At 47.8% G+C, this 17,973-nt stretch overlaps 1 protein-coding gene across 1 annotated transcript in view; it reads right to left on the reverse strand.

Moving 5' to 3' along the window:
- Positions 1–17,402, reverse strand: part of Hh (hedgehog signaling protein) — a 53,153-nt gene extending 35,751 nt beyond the window's left edge. Inside the window, exon 1 of the mRNA XM_076902833.1 lies at positions 16,638–17,402. Within this exon, the coding sequence (XP_076758948.1) occupies positions 16,638–17,021 (384 nt within the window). The 5' untranslated portion in view covers positions 17,022–17,402. The remainder of the gene's footprint in view (positions 1–16,637) is intronic.
- Positions 17,403–17,973: the final 571 nt, after the last annotated feature.

The following is a 17,973-nucleotide window of genomic DNA, read 5'->3' on the forward strand; positions in this document are numbered from 1 at the left end:
CGGGGGGATAATATTTCGCGAACAGATTCGAGATAACTAAGGACGGCGAAGATTTAATGCCGTTACGCGCGGGTCCCACGAAACCCAGGCATGGGTGCACGCGGCCGAGCCGTATCGCCGTGGACGATTACACGGCGTGGAAGCCATTGTTGTCTTCCTATGGAAATTAATTGAATGTATTTGAATAAGCGCGTTGTTCGCCGCTTGTTCCTACTTGCCCACCTACGCCGAACACGCGCGAGCCATATCCACGCTTGGGGACCATCATCGGACCTCTACAGGGCGATTCAAGCATCGTCTCGTTCGTTCGTTCGTCTTCGAAATAATCGCCATTAAAATAGCTCCAGTGATCGTTCGCGAGATACGTTTTTTCGAACGAGAGTGTTAAGAAAAACTGAGAGAATAGAGCGGGAGAGTCGATTACCTGTCACTTTCAAAATGGCCACTGGGGACAAGGAGGAACGATCACGTCTCGAGAACTGTTCCGCGTCCAACGTGTTGTGCACTCTCGAGCGCGTTGTATTAACGGTCGTAGAATGCAAATACTTGTGTGCGTACCTGTAGTGCCACATGTAACACGCATACCCTGGGCCGCGGTGCATCAGGCCACCGAGTCATAATGCATTGCAACAGATAGGACATTGTGTTACCGCATGGGCCGGTGCTTCGGCCAGTAGTGCTGCCTCTCGCACAATGCACAATAGGCTTGTAACGCGTATTATACAGTTATTTGTTTATTTATTAACCGAGCGGGCCCACCGCTTTGCGCGGCTAACAAGATCCCATTGATCGAGGCGGTTCGACTGTTGCTATCCCCGCGGATCGGGATCCGCTTGATTGTCGCGCTTGTCTCTGTTTTATCGCGCCCGTCGCAGTCGAGCCTTTTGTTTCACGGCTCGCGCATTTATGATTGATCTATTGTTGCTTTCCTTTTATATTGTAATTTGTCGAGCGGCTGGCTTGCATTAGAGCGATCAGGGAGGTGCACGCGTATGTCGTACAGTTGTACTGACTTGGTTCCCTTGAACGTAGCCTCGCTGTGGCTCTGAGAACGTGACCATTAGCTTATTGCGTTCGATCGATTGTATTGTAATGAGGATCAGCGTTCCGTTTGATCTATTACGACATTTTTTGCAATACCATAGTTGTCATACCTGTTGCACTTCTAAAGTAAACTTCTGTGACCGCCAAGAATTTAATGAAATTGAATTTCTTCCTTGAATGTTGCAAAAATATCGTGCAAAATTAAATTAGATACAAGCAAGATATTTAAACGGCAATCCATCGATTTCCGAATTAAATGGACAGACAGTATGAATACAGATGGAATAAAAAAAGGACGAAGCATTGAATAAATTCGATACACAAACCAGTTTAACCAAAAAAAAAAGAAAAAGAAAAAAGAAATGGAAGCAAGAGATTCATTATATCAGCATCATTGAAATAAGTTTAACGACATCGACAAATTGAATATTATCGCGATCCCCGAGAGACGTTTGCAAGGAAATCGCTCCACTTTTCCCAGAAGCGTCCTCCAATCACCCCCTGCCACCAGGCTCGGTGATAATTTGACGTAAACGAATTGAACGTTCGAAATTTCGCAGGGAAGCGATCGAGCGTCGAAGGGCGGGGGGATTAATGCTTTAATGCCTCAACAAGCTCGTATACTTACTACACATCCCTCGAACCGGTAACCAGCAGCGTCATCGAGGCGGCGATAAGCTGCTCGGCTCCGAGCGTGGAAGTGTCGCTGGTCCCGTCCGCGTTGAATTTCAAATTCGTCGCAGCGCGGGATGAGCGGCAATTTGCGAGTGTTAAGGCGCAAAATAAAGTAGCAAAGCGCCACCCCGTCGAATTAACTTTGATACCGGACGGAGGGAGGCAGCTTAACCGGACAATTCCGCGGAGCGTGTCCATCGTACCTGGGAGCGTCGTCTCTTCGGTAATTGAAGAGCGGACGTTAAACAGGCTGTACGTGTTAAAAATAATAATCTCGTGAAAATCATTTTCTGGTTACCGCTCGCAGAACATGCTGTTTATTAATAAAATACAAATTATGGGGCCGCGGAAACTATTTGTACGCGTACTGGTGTACAGTTACAATGCTGTTGATACTGGGGAGAAGTGCTTTTAAGTACTGTTAGACGGTCAGCAATTTTCGGACGTTACTTGAAAAGGGAATAAGGTTTTCCACTTATGAGGAATATAAATTGAGTCGTTTAAAAATATTTAAACATTTCTTGAAGCTTATAGTTAAGATTGAAAAGAATTGCGAGCCACATCAAATTTTGTATAACACTGTAAAGAGATTGCCGTATCACCAAACACACCGAATTAATAATTCGAAGTTACCAATTTCAGGGGTAGTTTACGCAATTCAGGCGCCACCTGACAGATCCCGCGAAGCTTTCAACGGACCAATAAATTCCCCTAGCGATGACTTCGTGGATGATCAGATATTGCACGCACAAAAGAAACATTGTACGCGTTACCATCACCGCGAGCGGCGTGATTACGTTGCTCTCAGTCGTAGCTTAATCGATCGGAACGTGGGAGGGTTCCTAAAACGGTTTCAAGTTCCGCGGCGAAACGCGTCGATGCGCCGGACAAGGGCTCGATCGTCGCGCGATAAACCGTACGAGATTGACCAATTTTTATGCCCGGCTGCGTATAGTAGGCAGCGTTATAAACATAAATATCGATCAAGAGGCTGGTCCGCGCAAACGCGCGGCCCTCGCTCGCCCCGTTCGCTGTTGGGGCGAGCGGCAAATTGCGGAATTATCGGAGGGAGGAGGGTGGGGGAAGTCGTGTAGCGAATTTGCAAAATTAACGAAGGTATGCGTCCACTCCCGGCGGCGATAATGGCAAGAAATTGATAAGTTATACGGGTAACGGACGTGTAGCGGCGGCGGACGAAACGTCGAGGTGGACATCGACGGTTCCGCCGGCGCTGTACAGGGTGTGTCGGAACGGTCGAGCAGAAATTTTTAACGGCCCCCAAGGAAAAACGACGAGCACGCATATTTGAGAGATCTCGGGCTAATGGTGTCTCCTGGTGGCTATCAAGATACGGTATCGTCAGCTCGAGAGCGAAACGAGCCGAATAATATCGAGCCCACGAAATTTTGAAGGACTCGAAGCTCGAAACGCTTTCCAACCACGTTTTTTCGGAACGTTTGCAATTTTGCTCGCAACGTTCTCGATGCGTTGCGTATAGTGGCGACAGCAGCAGCGAAACAAGAAGAAGAAGAAGTAGAAGAAGAAGAGGGAGGAGGTGGAGGATGGAACGGTAGAGCGAGAACGAGGAGGAGCAATAAGAAGATTGAAAAAAAGAAGTAGGAGCGCGAGGGGCCAAAGGAAGACCAGCCAGTGACGATCCTTTCCCACGTCGGTCATCGGCGACCTCAAACTGGTCATCGGATCCCAGCGCGCAACGGGAGGAAGGAAGTGGTCGGGAAGATCGTTTTACAGCGAGAACCGTCCCATATTTTGCTAAACTTTCTTCCACAGCCGCAATCTACCCTGTTCTCTCCGTCTTTGCGCGGCGCGCGTTTACCTCGCGAATGGCGACTACGAGGAACGCTTGGAACGCCGTTCTCCATGGCTGTTGGCAAATCGTTAGGCCTCGTCGCGACTGCGTCGTTTCACGTGATTATCGTTGTCCACTGAAACGAAGTGTCGCGATGAACTCGCGCGTTTCGATAATGTCACGAAACGAGCAAAGAACCTAGGGAATTTTACTAGTTATCGATTGAAGTTCGAATCGAAGGTAACGTCGAACAACTCGAAATCGATACAACTCGACGGGGAACTCGATGAACTCGCCTTCGCGCTGGAAACCAGCCCGCTTGCGTATTCCTTCCGCGTGGTGCACGAGCGTGGTACTCTATTGATCAACCGCCACGAGTTACTCGCTCTCTAATTCCACTCATCCGACTAAGAACCCATAAAATCCGTTGGTCCGTGCATCATGCAGTCCGCACGCGGACAGAGAGAAATCGCTTCCTCGACGCGACAGCCAACGACTGATGACGGTGTTTCGCGGGCCGTTTAAAAGTCGTTGAAACGCAGCTCGTTCCACGCGGTGGAACTCGTACACATAACTCTTCTATAACACTCTGAGAACGTGGTTTCGACGTAAGGCGGCGTAAAAATTGCGAAATATCATCGTACAACAGGGTACCGTGAAAAATAAGCTTTGAATAAGGATCTTCTCGGCTTGATTGTTTTATAACCGTTTGGAGAACGATTAGAACGAACAAATTGGATCAAGGGTGTAACAGTAGGCTTTAAAACACTTTCAAATGTATAATCTCATCGTTGATCAATCAATCAGAGATTGCAAAGTCTTTTTCAGCTGCTCGAACGACATACTCGTACTCTGTTTCTTAGAATTTGTCATGCTTCGTCCACAATTACAAACCATAACTGCAAAATTGCCTTTCGAAGAGGGATTCGCATCACAAACGCACACTGATTACGCGAGAGTCATAATCGTCACACTGACAGGCCCTCGATAACTGCGAAGGACTTCCAACCTTTCGTAGAAAAGATTCCAATATGGACGCTTCTATCTGTACGACACAGGCACCGTACTCGAGGGTGCCAATATCGAGGGAAGTGCGTCGAGATGTTCGGCTGCTGATAGCCATTACGATGGAACAAGCAAAGGGCGTTACTGACGTAGCAAGGTCTCGGTACGCGTCAGATTTTTACGATTGAAGGGGCCTGGCGTAATCGCGAGAATGAAGTCGTCGCAGCGTCGCGTAGCCGAGGGTGCGACGTTAAGCGAGCATCGACGCGTGCAAGCAGCTCCGCCATAGGGACGAGCAGCGCCATGACGTTCTTTTGACCCGTTTGACCCCGTGCACACTTCTCACGATGCATTATGGCGGCCGCCTCGGGGCCCTCGGGGGCCCTTCCTTCATCCTTGCCCCGTTGAAACTCGGTGGACCAACCAGATTACGTCCCTCTCTTTCTCTCTCTCCGTTTCGCCCGCTCTCTACCCCTCGACTTGTCCTTTTCCGATCGGCTCGTTCCTCTTTCTGGCCTCTTTGTCCCTCTTGTTCTCACCCGTATTATCCCACATATAATCGAACATGCTGTCAGAGCGAGAGGGGGATGAAAGGGGGGGAGGGCGCGGAGGAGGACGGACGACGAAGGGTGAAACAGAGACGGAGAGCGGCGAGAATACCGGCGGGGCTTTCGCTTCGTGCTCCTTTGGTGTCTATACGCATCCTGGTCTGCGGTTACTACTTTAAGCGCCGTGCACATCCAGAAAACCGTGCCACGCACGGAAACCTCTCGATCGCGGCTCGCGCGGGAACGACAGCAGATCGCCTCGATATCCGGTTCTTGCGTTCCTCGATCCTCTTTCTTCGAGCCACGATCAAGGTGCGCGAGCTGTTCTTACGATGATTTTGCGAATAATTCCATAGAGGTGGTTGATGGGATCGCGAGCCGTTCGATCGGGATTCTATCGAAGAACGATCGTCGAAGGACGTTCACTGGAGAGGAAACGAAGAACGGGTAATTAAAGAATAGAATACGAAATAAACTAGAACTGTTCTGGAACGGAAATTCTCTGAAATACTTTAACATCGTGCGCCACAGATGTCACGTAAAGGACGGCGGATGAAATATATCGGTCGCTCGATCTTTTAACGAGGTCGCAGCTCGTTCTGAACGATCGACCATCACCATTAATCGGCAGTTTCGCCCGACGTACCGGATCGCGTCGTGACAAATGAATTCCCACCGTTGAAGAGCCATCAGAGCGAAACAACGAAATATGACGTTTGATCGAGGGATACAACCGTACACGGCACGTCGCCTCGATGTTCTCTCATCCTCCACTTCATTTACGCCCGTATAATTGCTTTCAAACGTACTGTGAAACACTGTGTCTCGAAAATATCGGGAGTACCATTTTAATTAAGAGTCCACCGTTGCCACGATATAGAACAGAGACGACGAACAGAATTACATGCTTAACAACTCTGCCAAACTCTCATCCTAACTAGTGCCTCTTCCTATCCTTCACTTCTCTTTCCTGCGAAGTCCTTTCAATTCTCACGACCGACCAAAACTCAAAAACCAGCGAACCCTCGGACAACCCGTCGCCGCTACGCGACCCGCGCGGAACGCGTTCGCAAATCTTTCAGACGAGCAGGGGAAGTCTCCGTAACGGGCAACAAAGAGCAGCGCGAAACGATTTCACCGGGTGAGACAAGGGACGAGGTGGCTACCACCTGGCCAAGGTGGAAGGAGAGCCGCGGGGCCGCGAGTAAAGGCGGAAAGAGTGAAAAGAGTAGGAGGCAGCGATTTGTCGCTGTAAACGGATGAACGATCGCATCGGGGTTAACGGAGGTAACCCCGACGTCCCAGCCGCGGGAAACAAATGCCCGTGGATTTACGGAGTTATGGCCGCGAAGATAACGGCCTGCTGGTAGCCGCGCGTTTTAAAAGGCGAACGCTAATCCCGCGGCGGGCATTACTAAAACGCGGCACGGACGGCCTGGGCAATAAGTTACCCGTCGAACGTCCGCCGGCCACCGGGGGGACCGTTTTCAGGATCCACCGCGATATTTATCGGGTATCGACTTTTCACTCGCGGACCGGTTCGCTTGATCGATCGCCGTCCGGGAGAAATCGCGACTCAACAGCGCAACCGCCGCGGATCCTCGAAGACGAGCCGCTCCAGACTAGCCAGATTCGAGGAGGTTGCTCCTCGAACAATGTTGCATTACTTCGTGGAATATTTGTCGTTTTTATTTGACAGTGAAAGAGACGAAATCGTTGTCCCCACGAAAGAAGCGATAAATAGAAAATTCAGTTCTATACTGGTTACGGTTCTAGTTGAGATGTTATTTATGTCCAAGAGTGTCTACAATTTGTAGTTTTAATAAGGAGTTAACTGGAATTTAATTGTAATGTCCAGATCGAGCGCGATAGCTAAATTTAATTAGCGTCTCGATAACAAGCATTAGGTGCAGTCGATTCCAGTTTTAAACCGAACCGCAGCGTGCTTCGATCGCTTTACACAGCCTCCGCTGCAACCTTTTCAATTAAAGAACTCGGATAACAGAACGCTACCATTCACCAACCGCTCGCCACGTTGCCAGAAAATTTTATCGCGATCACCGTAAAAACCAGCTCGACTCGACATTTTCACCAGCGATAAACAACCATCTAACCTATTACCTCGCGGAACGTATTATCCCGTTCGAACATGCTCCCCATTTAGAACGCGTTTCGAGCGCTTATTACCGCGCTTTCGATCGCGAATAAAAATCGGCGAACAATGAACTCCCGTATAAATCAACCGTGTCGCTGTACACCCGCAATAAACGCGCGTACCTCCACGAAAATTGCACGCGCGATATTACGCGCGTAATATGACGCCAGGATAATATACGCCGGCAGTAAGCAACGAGAGAACCGATCGAACCGTTCGACCGGCCCCGATCGGAACACCCTGGCCGCCGACGCTCTCGCGCAGCCGTCCGGGAGACCCAGCCCCGGGCAACAATTAGTGCTTTGACTCGGCGAGCTTCCAGTCCGGTTAAGAGAAATCAAACGAAACAAATCGGCTCTCGCCGCTAATTACCGCTGGCAGAACGGTACTCGCCTAGCGCGGCGTATTTCATACCGCGCGGCACCGGTTATAACTCAACGCCGACAACGAACGAGCTCCGGCACCGTGGCAAGATCGATCTCGAAGCTCGATAACGATCTGGGTAAAAAATCGTTCGGAATCAGCGATCGAAGAGAATGGGACAGGGTGGGTTGGATCGTGCTGGCGCGGCTGGGGTGCGCGCGGAAAATTATGGCGACTCGCAGTCGATCGGTTCTTAAATAACCAGGTGCCTGGCGCCACTCTGAGATTTCTAACGTGCCGCTGCTTTTTTGTGCGTTGCAATTAACGATTTTAGTTAGCCATATTTTAGGAACGAATCGAAAGGAGCGGTTGGTTTGAGTTGGAAACTGTCGGAGACAAATTGCTGGGAGCTGCTGTGTTTGACATTTAAGTGTCAGACGAATTGTTGGCGATCGAGATCGTGTCGATGAACACGTCGACTGTTATCTAGGAACGCGAGAGATCTCGCGGTTACGTCGCGTTGATAAATCGTCGCGCCATTGTCCGTCCTATGAACCCATTCGAAATTGGAAAACAAATTGCCGCGATGTGCAATCGGCTGCATTATGACAGTCATAAATTTCAGGTCTTGAACTCGTTACGAGTGTACGATTGTGAGGTGTGCAATTAATTAATCGGTTCTGAGTTGAATCGCGAACCCGCGATGGATGAGGAATAGCTAACAAAAGTTCAGCGTTGCTCCACAATGGCGTTGAGAACATTTGTAGGTCTGATTGATTCTTTGAACTCTACTTCTGATGCATTTTTATTGTATTTTAACAGTGGCAGATTTTCTATGGATTATTAAAGGAATTTCTGTGCTATGTGTTAGGCGTTTATCGTTTCTCGATCCTTCGACGAGGACGATAACGTTGTCGACGACGTGGCTCGATCGTCAGCCAGGTTCGCGGGGTCAGGAACGTATCACGTGGCGCCACGTGCGCCTATCGGGTTACCTGGTTGGTCATTGCCCGTCATCAGACACCCGTTGCAAGTCACTGCAGCACTCGCTACAGCCACGTTTCGTTCTCGTGTGCGTTTCTTATCTCGCGATTGTGTCGATTGTCAGAGGGTCGAGTGTGACTCGTGAAATATGGTATGCTGCGTGATAACGGCCATTTTGGAATCGAGGGACCCGCGGAATACTTGCGTACAACTATAACGTACGCTTTGGCAAATTTTTGTTTGACAATAATTTCGAGTATTGGGAAAGAGAATCATCTGGTTCCTCGTTCTTCACTGTTAATATTAAATTTAGACGAGAAGCTCACAATGTACCGTCGAGACAATTACTGCTACCAATATGGCGTCAGCAGAGGCAGAGCTGTCAGCATCGAACGACTTGTATCTTGATAATTTAATCGTTCCGTCGAATTGAGTATCAACGAACGTCAAATCGCTGCGCAGCAGCCATGTTTTGGTCTTGTAGTTCTCCTTATCTAAGCTGATCGATGTAACATGGCATATCGCAAGACAGGAATTATTTTTCAGCTGGAAGGGTACGCAGAATTTTCTAAAGCGCGGCTAAACGAATCGTAGATTCGAATTTTTCTTGTTATGATACATCTACTGACACGACCCATTAAGAACATATTCTTGTTACTTCAGACAGCTTGTAAAATCAAATATCAATGGTACTTAAAAATGGCAAACATTGTCATGACAAATGGCTACAATTTGTTCCGGCCGTAATGTACTATTGTGCGCTGTTCTTTATCTAGCGATTCTATCGACAATCCAGCGGTACCATTACGAACGTTGAACTATATAATATGCCGCAATACCAAGATAATTTTAGAATTATGAAAGTCTCGCGATTCTTTCCGAAGCTACGGCTGGTGGATTTCAGGCCTCGCAGTGGAAATCGTATCGCGGGCGTTGCGTATTTCAATCGCCCTCGCGAATTAATGGCCAATAACGTTCGGAAATTACTGGAAATTCCATGACAATTATTCGACGTTGAACGCGCGTTTTAAATCCCCGTGTAGGTGCAACGCACAATCGCAATTCACCCTAATGCGCCATTGCTTATCTCGTTGCAATCGCGACGGTTATGATTAATGCTGTTTATGAATTGCGCGGAGCTCTAGAATTTTTCGCAGATCGCAGATAGGTGTACAGAGACGCCCGAAGCGTTCCATTCCGAAACCTTTACCGCCGTTAGAATAATGCGTTTCGAATTGTGCTTTAGCCTTTATAAATTAAACAGCAATGGTCATTTGGAAATGGTAAACGGTCGCTGCGAGTCATTGCGGGTGATTGCGGCTGTGATTTGCGATCGCGCGTTCTTACTTATCTTGCTCTGATCGTGTCGATTATCGAGGGGTTACGTGATGGCTGTAAAGTGCAATGTATGGCACGATAATGGTGGCGCGTTGAGAAATTCAGTGCCAAACGGTACCAAACGGTACCAAACGGTACCAGCAGTGCAGTTTCGGTTTCACTCTATTGTATCCTACATCGTTACTTTTACAAGTTTACATTCGATACTCTAATCTTGTAGCAAGACGCTACAAGACTTGTCATAACTTTAAACCGTGTAAAACACAACCCATTCGAAAGTATACACTGATAGTTCAGGTTCTACCGAGCAGTAATAACGATTGAAAATTGGTAGCGTCATAACGGATATAAATAAAAGATTATTTCTCTGATAATTAAAAAATTGTACAATCATTTTTTAACCTATGAAAAAATGAAATGGCTAGCCTTGAAATTTGTATTCCACGCGTTTGTTAAAACACTGTGTATCCGAAGAGCACGGCACGCAATAATTCGGTTATCTCGAAACTAATAAATTTTTAAGATGTAGTACACGGTTATTGGGGACACACTGCGGCTAGTTATGTTTTATGATTATGAGTCTGTTATATGGTTACTCGATACAACCGCACCGGCTAGCCGCAGGATCGCTTCTGACCTGCTATTCATTTATAAGATAGTTAATGGACGGATGTGCAATCTGAAAATTTTATATTTATCCAGGGGACATATCAATTCACATAAAGAAACGGCCTTTAACAGAGAAATTACCATACGTATGCGAAACCTCGCGTTTTATTGTACACTAAACGATTCGACTTTTGCCAATAAATTGAATTGAATCATTTTAATCGCTTATTTTGAAAACGTCCCGTCGTAAAGGACGAGTTATAAGTGTTTTAATACACTGTGGACGGAGAAGGCGAGTCGACGGCTTTTACGTTGCGCGCGTTTGACAGCGTACCATGCACAATGTCTTTATACGTTTAGCAGGCGTCTAATACCGAAGTAGCGTGCATAAAATGAACCCGAGGAAATCAATTACTCCCTTCTATCAATGCTTCAATACACACGAAAATTGAATTTCGACTGTGTAACGATTCAATGAAAGTGCCACGATTAAGCAACTCTCTACAATATAACCAGACGTCCAAAAACAGACACTGCACACACTGAACTTCCATCGATCGAAAAAGTGAAACAGTGTAAGAAAGTGACGATGAAAGGACAGATCTTTCCCTCGTTTCTGAGCTCAGCTTTCGATCTCCAATTCATCTCTACCTCGTTCATTATATTTTCGGGACTCTGTTTCGTTATGAAACAAGGGAAAAGAAGGAAGAGAAAGAGAGGGTGAAGAGAGAGAAGGAAGGGAAGAACGAGTAGCACGGCCATTAGGTTTATTTGCCGTAATTGGGGGAGCTTTAACGCGCCAAACCAAACACCGGTTATGGCCGCCATAAACCTACCCACAATCACTTAGAGCCGGCGCGCGGTGCGCGCTTTTTCCCCTATTTATTCCTCGCGACCGGCGGGCTCCTAGTGCCCGCGATCACGAGGACAACCACGATGGAGAACAGGACGAAAAGGGGGAACGAGGACTCTCAAGCAATTTGCCGGCATCCCCTGTTTCCACTCGCCGTTTCTTGTCTTCTTCCGTTTTCACTTTTTTCCCCTGCCCCGACTACTTTCACCCGACGTTACATCGAATGATATCCTTGCCAAATCGCTACAAACGAACACGAACGATCTCGAAGATTTACGCTCGTCAATTAAAACGAAACGAGCATCGCCGACAAATCCTTCGTACTTCTTCCACGACTCCTCTGCCATGGTTCGCGTCTACTCGAAGCGACGAATCTGGCGGTGGAAACAGTCGACAAAGTCGCGATACACGTCGCAGTTAAATTTGTCAGCAGGCCCGGCTAATTGGCCGGGGTACTGTCATTTTACGATCGCCGCTGAGGAACGCGTTCTGTTCGGACACGAGGATTCATGCTCGCAAAACACGGCGTTAACGAGCGGCGCGGCGGCTCAGCGACGGATCCACTTTGCTCGCGGGAGACTTCGACGCCTGGGTAAGACGCCTCGATTTGCTGCTCCATCCGTTGCCACCGCGGACAGAGCCGCGAATCGATCGACGCGTCCGTCGAGCGGAAAATCGCAATCCGCTCAATTGTACGGGGATTGAACGATCGCTCGTGAAAAAGACTGCACGATTGGTTGTTCGTCCGCGTTTTAGAGTCCTAAGATTGCGTTCCCAGTGATACTATAGCTGCTTTCGAGACCCAAAACCGAGAGCTTTACTTTGCGATGGAATTACTTCTATAGTTTATCCATTGCACGATTCTTTTATGGGGTAAGGAATTGCGAAGTTAATCGTAAAGACTTACCAGTGGTATTTTATACGTAAATTGAACGTGTACGAGTCTTATAAATGGATGAATATTTTGTTTTTAAATCAAGTTATGAATACATGAAGTTTAAGCAAGTATATGAAATTAAGTGCAATGAAAACGAACGTTTTTACATGATTCCGCTGGATACAAGAAGTTGTTGATTCTTTTAACGGTCTTGCGTATATTATTATATTAACGTTACAGGGATTGTATGAATATCTGAATTATTCAAATGAAGTAAAGTAAACACCGAATGAAAAAATGTTAATAACAGCATATCCGATACGTGATATTTTACCGTTCCTTAGTTTACGGCCTGTAATTCAGCACTCTTTCGACCGCCTACGTACCCCGCATAAACAGCAGTTAGAAATTTGTAACATACCATATTCATGTAAATGAAATTGTATCCGATCGTTGATTTATCGAACTTGTCAACTCTATTCCGGTTATACGAATGCCTGTGAATAAATAGTAGTTTACACCGCGATAAAGTGGACAGTAATTCCCAGACGGTAGAAATAGGAAGTAATAAATTATCGGGTGAATAGTTTAAAACATGCATAATGTCGAGCACCGCGGTTGATTTACAACGGCGGGGAGGAAAAAAAATTATTTAAATTCCCCCCAGAGTGAAATTCGAATATATTAATCGGTGCATAATCCAACTGCATATGCATTATGTTCAAGACGTACCTCTGGGTGAATTAAAATTCCTTGCACCAAAGGTATCTCGACTTCGAATTACTTTAACAAGCTATCGCGTTATCATACCGCTGCACAATTTACACGATATTATAAAGCGAGAAGTATGCACAACTACAGTATAAAATTATTTTTATCGTCGAAACTGTAATCAGCTCGTTTTATTTTATAATTTTCAATCGATGTACTGGATAACGAACGAAGAACAGGGAAGGTTAACGAACGGAACGAGGCAAAGCGAGGATTAACCATCATCCCTCGATACCTGCGCCTAATAGTGAGAAAAAAAGGTGAAACCTCGGAGAACGCTATTATCCCAACAGCAATCATCCTAAAGAATATTCAGCTAATCGAGATTAGTCAAACGAGTATCCGCAAGGAGTCTTTATTTTCCAACGGCGGCGACCTTTATCCGCAATCGTGACGGGCTTGAGGCAATATTTGCGCTCGTGGAAATCAGCGGACGCGTGCAGGATAGATTCGACGCCGGTTCAACGTTCATCGCGTCGATAAAGGTTGAGGACAGTCGAAATTTCGGCGAAGAAATCGCGGACTGGCGGACACGCGAAACGCCTGGGCCCCGAACGGGGGATGGTTTACGAGCGGGAAACCGGCGCGCGGCGCCATGCCGCCCTTTTGTTCGCCGCGCCACGAAACGTGGGACTTACAAATTGGAATACAACGGGCCCGGAGTTAGGAGAATCGTTTCACGCTTCGCGGGGGCGCCAAGTGGAAGGCAAACACCGATAAAAACTGCATGAATAAAGCACTAATGGAAGCACTATGGGCCCGGAAATAAACATCGGAACGGAGCCGAGAGTGTGGCGCAGGTGGCGACAACGGTGGTTCTCGGTTTCCATTCTCTGAACCGTTTGCTTCGTGGCTGTGATCACCGTGAGGAAGGATTCAGCGTTCTGAACGAAGGTATTTGGTAAGTCGGTTTGTTTTTCACGATTCATCCCTTGTTTTGCGATCGTGAGTCACACTAGTGGCCTAGATTATGATTCACGTGACATGATGCTATAGTGATGCACGAATTTGTGAAGAAAATTCTTGCGAAGAAAATCTGATCCTACTGAAGCGATCCAAATTTTAAACTGGAGATATGAATTAAATTACATGAAATTGTGTCGCGAGTGTATACCAGTAACATTAATGTACTAATATCAAACATGTCCGATGCAAATGCTGCACCCTTGAAGTAAAATCTAGGCTTCGCAACAAGTCTTCGCTGGAGAACGTCATTTGGGTCCGCAAGGTAAAGAACGCCACGATAATCAATCAAAGATAATAACAGCAGGATGGTTAACAATCTCTGAGAAATCTTATTAAGAAAAAAGGAAAGGGAATTAAAATATTCGGACGAGAATGGTAATTAATCGAGGCTAGAGAGGTACGACGAGCTCGAGACAGCACGCAAGTCAGGCTGAAATCGTACGACGTAATGCGAGTCACAAGTATCGATCCTGTGCACGTGAAACGTATTCAGGAGCGATCGAGGCACTCTTATCGGGTGGATAGCGTTTCGCGTGAATCACCTGCCGACGTTTAACGACGTGCAGTAGCTAATTTGTCATACGGCCGCGGAGCACGGTGACACGCGTTGAAGTAATAACACGCGTTGCTGCAGTTAACGCGCCCGTCAGCCTGTACTTTAAACGAGAAACGCAATCAATCTCCTCGGGGTATCGAGGGGATCCATGCTACCCCGTTCTAACATTCTAATTTTCAAGCGAAATCCTATCGCCAAGTATCGTCGATAGGAGAAAAAAAGGCAGGGAGAACTGTAAATTATGTTCGTCAGAAATGTTGCACAGGAACGAATAGGCTTCTCGTGGAGTTTAAAATGCCTCTAAGCGAATACTTTTACAGCGTTCGTACCACTCTGCATTCAATTCTCATTTCTTCTAACTGAGTACATTATTTTTCCTGAAAGTCGATTTTCTTCCTACAAATTGAATAAAGAATAATCTTTATAAAAGTTGAACATAATTAGTAACAGTGTAATTTTCTGCCACAGGAACCCACTGTGTATAATCATGATACCACACACGTGCGATGTTAGAACACCATAGAGCATAAGGTTGCTTTCAAACAGATCTATAATTACTAAAACACATGTCATACGTCCTAAACTTTTACTCAAACATCCTGTTTCCATGTATTGGAGTCATAAAACATGCACGCGATTCCGATCTGTAACGCCTATGCGAGGTGTATTTAAAAAACACGAAGCGAACGGCGCGATAAAGACACCTGTACCTGTCCTGAAAGTAGTCGTGCAAAATCTTCGATTCAACCAACTCGATGAATCTCGCAACTACTCGCGAAAAATCCCCAAACACGAACGATCTCGTTCTTCATCTGTTCGCGTACCAATCGATCGTTGGATCTCTGAAACGCGGCATTTCCCTCGCCAACCACTTCCCCCGACAGACATCTCAGCCACGCCGTAACCCGTCATACATTACCACGCTGAATAACCAAATTTCTCGACGCGTAAACGACCGGCCGTTCTTACTCGCGCTTACACAAACCGTTCGCGCGTGAATCAGCCGACTATTATCGGAATCGAGACGTAAAGTTCACTGACTGGTTGTTCTTTCTAGAATCCTCCAGACGAGTCCCCTACTCCTACGCGAGGAGGCTACGCGCGCTAAGAGGAAGTCCGGCGTCGCTCATCGCGACTCCTGTCCGTCGAGACTTCGCTCTAGGATCGACGGATCGATGGGACCGGTGATAGGTGTGCTGGATCGACTCGCAGAACGCGCGATGATTCACCGACGGGTTTCTTCGGAAGCGACAATCTTTATCGCGACCCAACGCACGATTTAGGGAAGAAAATACCCCTAAACTGGCAATGACGAATCGTACGAAGCGGTTAGGGAGTTGCAGGGCTCGTGGTTTCGAGGTTTTTGGTAAGTGGGAAGAGACAGTGGGGTGAGTAGATTTTTTAGTGATTTCTTTGTGGAAAATGGGGTAGATTTTGTAAGGGGTTTATTTGGATGGTGTCTACGGATAGACATCGTTTACCCTTTGACGCATGGTTCCCTGCTTAGTATGGGAATATGCATGTAGTATTTTTCATTCATTTGATAATTACGGTATCTACGAAACAATTGGAGTAATATTCAAGATAATAAAAAGAGGAATTTTGGAAATATTATTGATATCATTTCCATTTGTAGTTGTAGGGGTTGTTGCTTTCTTCGAATTGCTACCCCGGAAACTGAACACCCGACAGAATACTCTAGCATCCTCTCGAAAGGTGATCGCGTTCCACAGAGGCATACCTAATTGTTCGGCAATTTGCAATTTCGTTGCTGAAAGTAACTACATCTTAACCCGATATTTGCCGCAAATAACACGTCGTCCGACGACGTTTCCACTTCCACCAGCTACGTCAGAGTCAAACCGCGGGAAGCTCTCGAAGATCCGCGATTCACCACGACGGACAAGATCGATCTACCACCGGTGGCGGCTCGTGAGAACGCGGTTATCCATCGTGTCTCGAGAGCCTCGCGTTTCAGACGCGTAACAGTATACTCCATCGCGTTGTAGCACGGTACAACGTCGGAGCATAAAGCACACAGTAAAATACAAGCGTTCGGATAAATGTTTGTACGTTCGTTCACCTGTGTCATCAGCCGGTCAGCTCCTGTACCCTCCTCATCCTTGAAGATGATGTCCACGTTGTAGTTAGGCACCAGATCCCGGAACCTGGAGTCGTGTCTGGACACGCGGCCCTCGACTATCCCGCTGGCCGGCAGCGTGTTCTCGCTGACGTTCGGCACATGCTGCTTGAACACCAACGGCGTAAGTTTCTTGAACCGCGGCAGCCGTCCGCCGCCCCTGCCCGGTCCGCAAGCGAGGACGAGGCCGCCGTTGTCCAGCACCGGTAGCCAGAGGCCCAGTATCAGCAGGAATACCTGGAGCAGCGAGGGTGTCGTGCCTCGCCTCCTAAGCGCGTAATGATGGCTCGCCTGAAGGCCGCGACGATGATGATGATGGTGCACCATAATCACGTGGCTCTGCCTCGAGGACGACCCTGTTTGGTCACTGGTCGCCGGTGATCCTCGTACACCTCGCGTACCTTGCTGCACTCGTCGGCGTCGTGCACGTCGACGGTACCACCGAGTCCTCGCCACCACCACCGCCGCCTGCGAACCACCTCCTCCACGGCTGACAGAACGGCGACAACGACCTAGACAACGACGACGGGAACGACGGGGACGACGCGTACGACCAGCTGCCGGTCCTTCTTCTCCTCCTCTTGCCACTGACCTCACTCACGCTTAACCATAACCAGGGCATCACACACCCCCCCTGCGCGCACTCTTATCACCGTTCTGACCGTCGTAGCTGCGTCTAATCACCACCCGCGGTAGCCAATAATCCGGATGATCCCGCGTCCGACGATCTTACCGGGTTTTTCTCGACCGGCGAACGTAATCGACCGCCGCGTTAATTAACTGGCACTGTGGCACTGCAACGTTCCGCCACTACGGAGACACCCTCTCCAGGGGAGATTCTCTCTCTCACCGTTCTCCTCGGTTCCCTCTCCGTATTCTCGCCTCTTTCGTCGACGATTCGACCAAGTTTCTACCAGTCGCGGGCACCGACTATGGCCGGCGCGTGAACGATGTCATCGAATGCTACCGAGCGAGGGGTGCCTCGTATCGTCGAGTGTCGCATCGCGCGGCTAGACACCGATGGTAACCATCACTGTGCTACATAAGCAGGCGATGTAATCCCGTGCATCACTCTCCCCCTCCCAAGGTATCGACGGTGATATCTCGCGGGCCGTGTTGTTCTCCAGTAACGAAAACCGCGCGTGTACCCAGAACGACGAGGTGTCGCCTCTCGAACTTTTGCCTCTCCTCGAATGCGTCCCGTCGTGGACACCTCGGCTCTATTGTAAAGGTATCCCCTACACCCGATCGACCTGACTCACTTGACTGAACTCGATAT

Source organism: Xylocopa sonorina, chromosome 10 (assembly GCF_050948175.1).
Source record: "Xylocopa sonorina isolate GNS202 chromosome 10, iyXylSono1_principal, whole genome shotgun sequence".
NCBI lineage: Eukaryota > Metazoa > Arthropoda > Insecta > Hymenoptera > Apidae > Xylocopa > Xylocopa sonorina.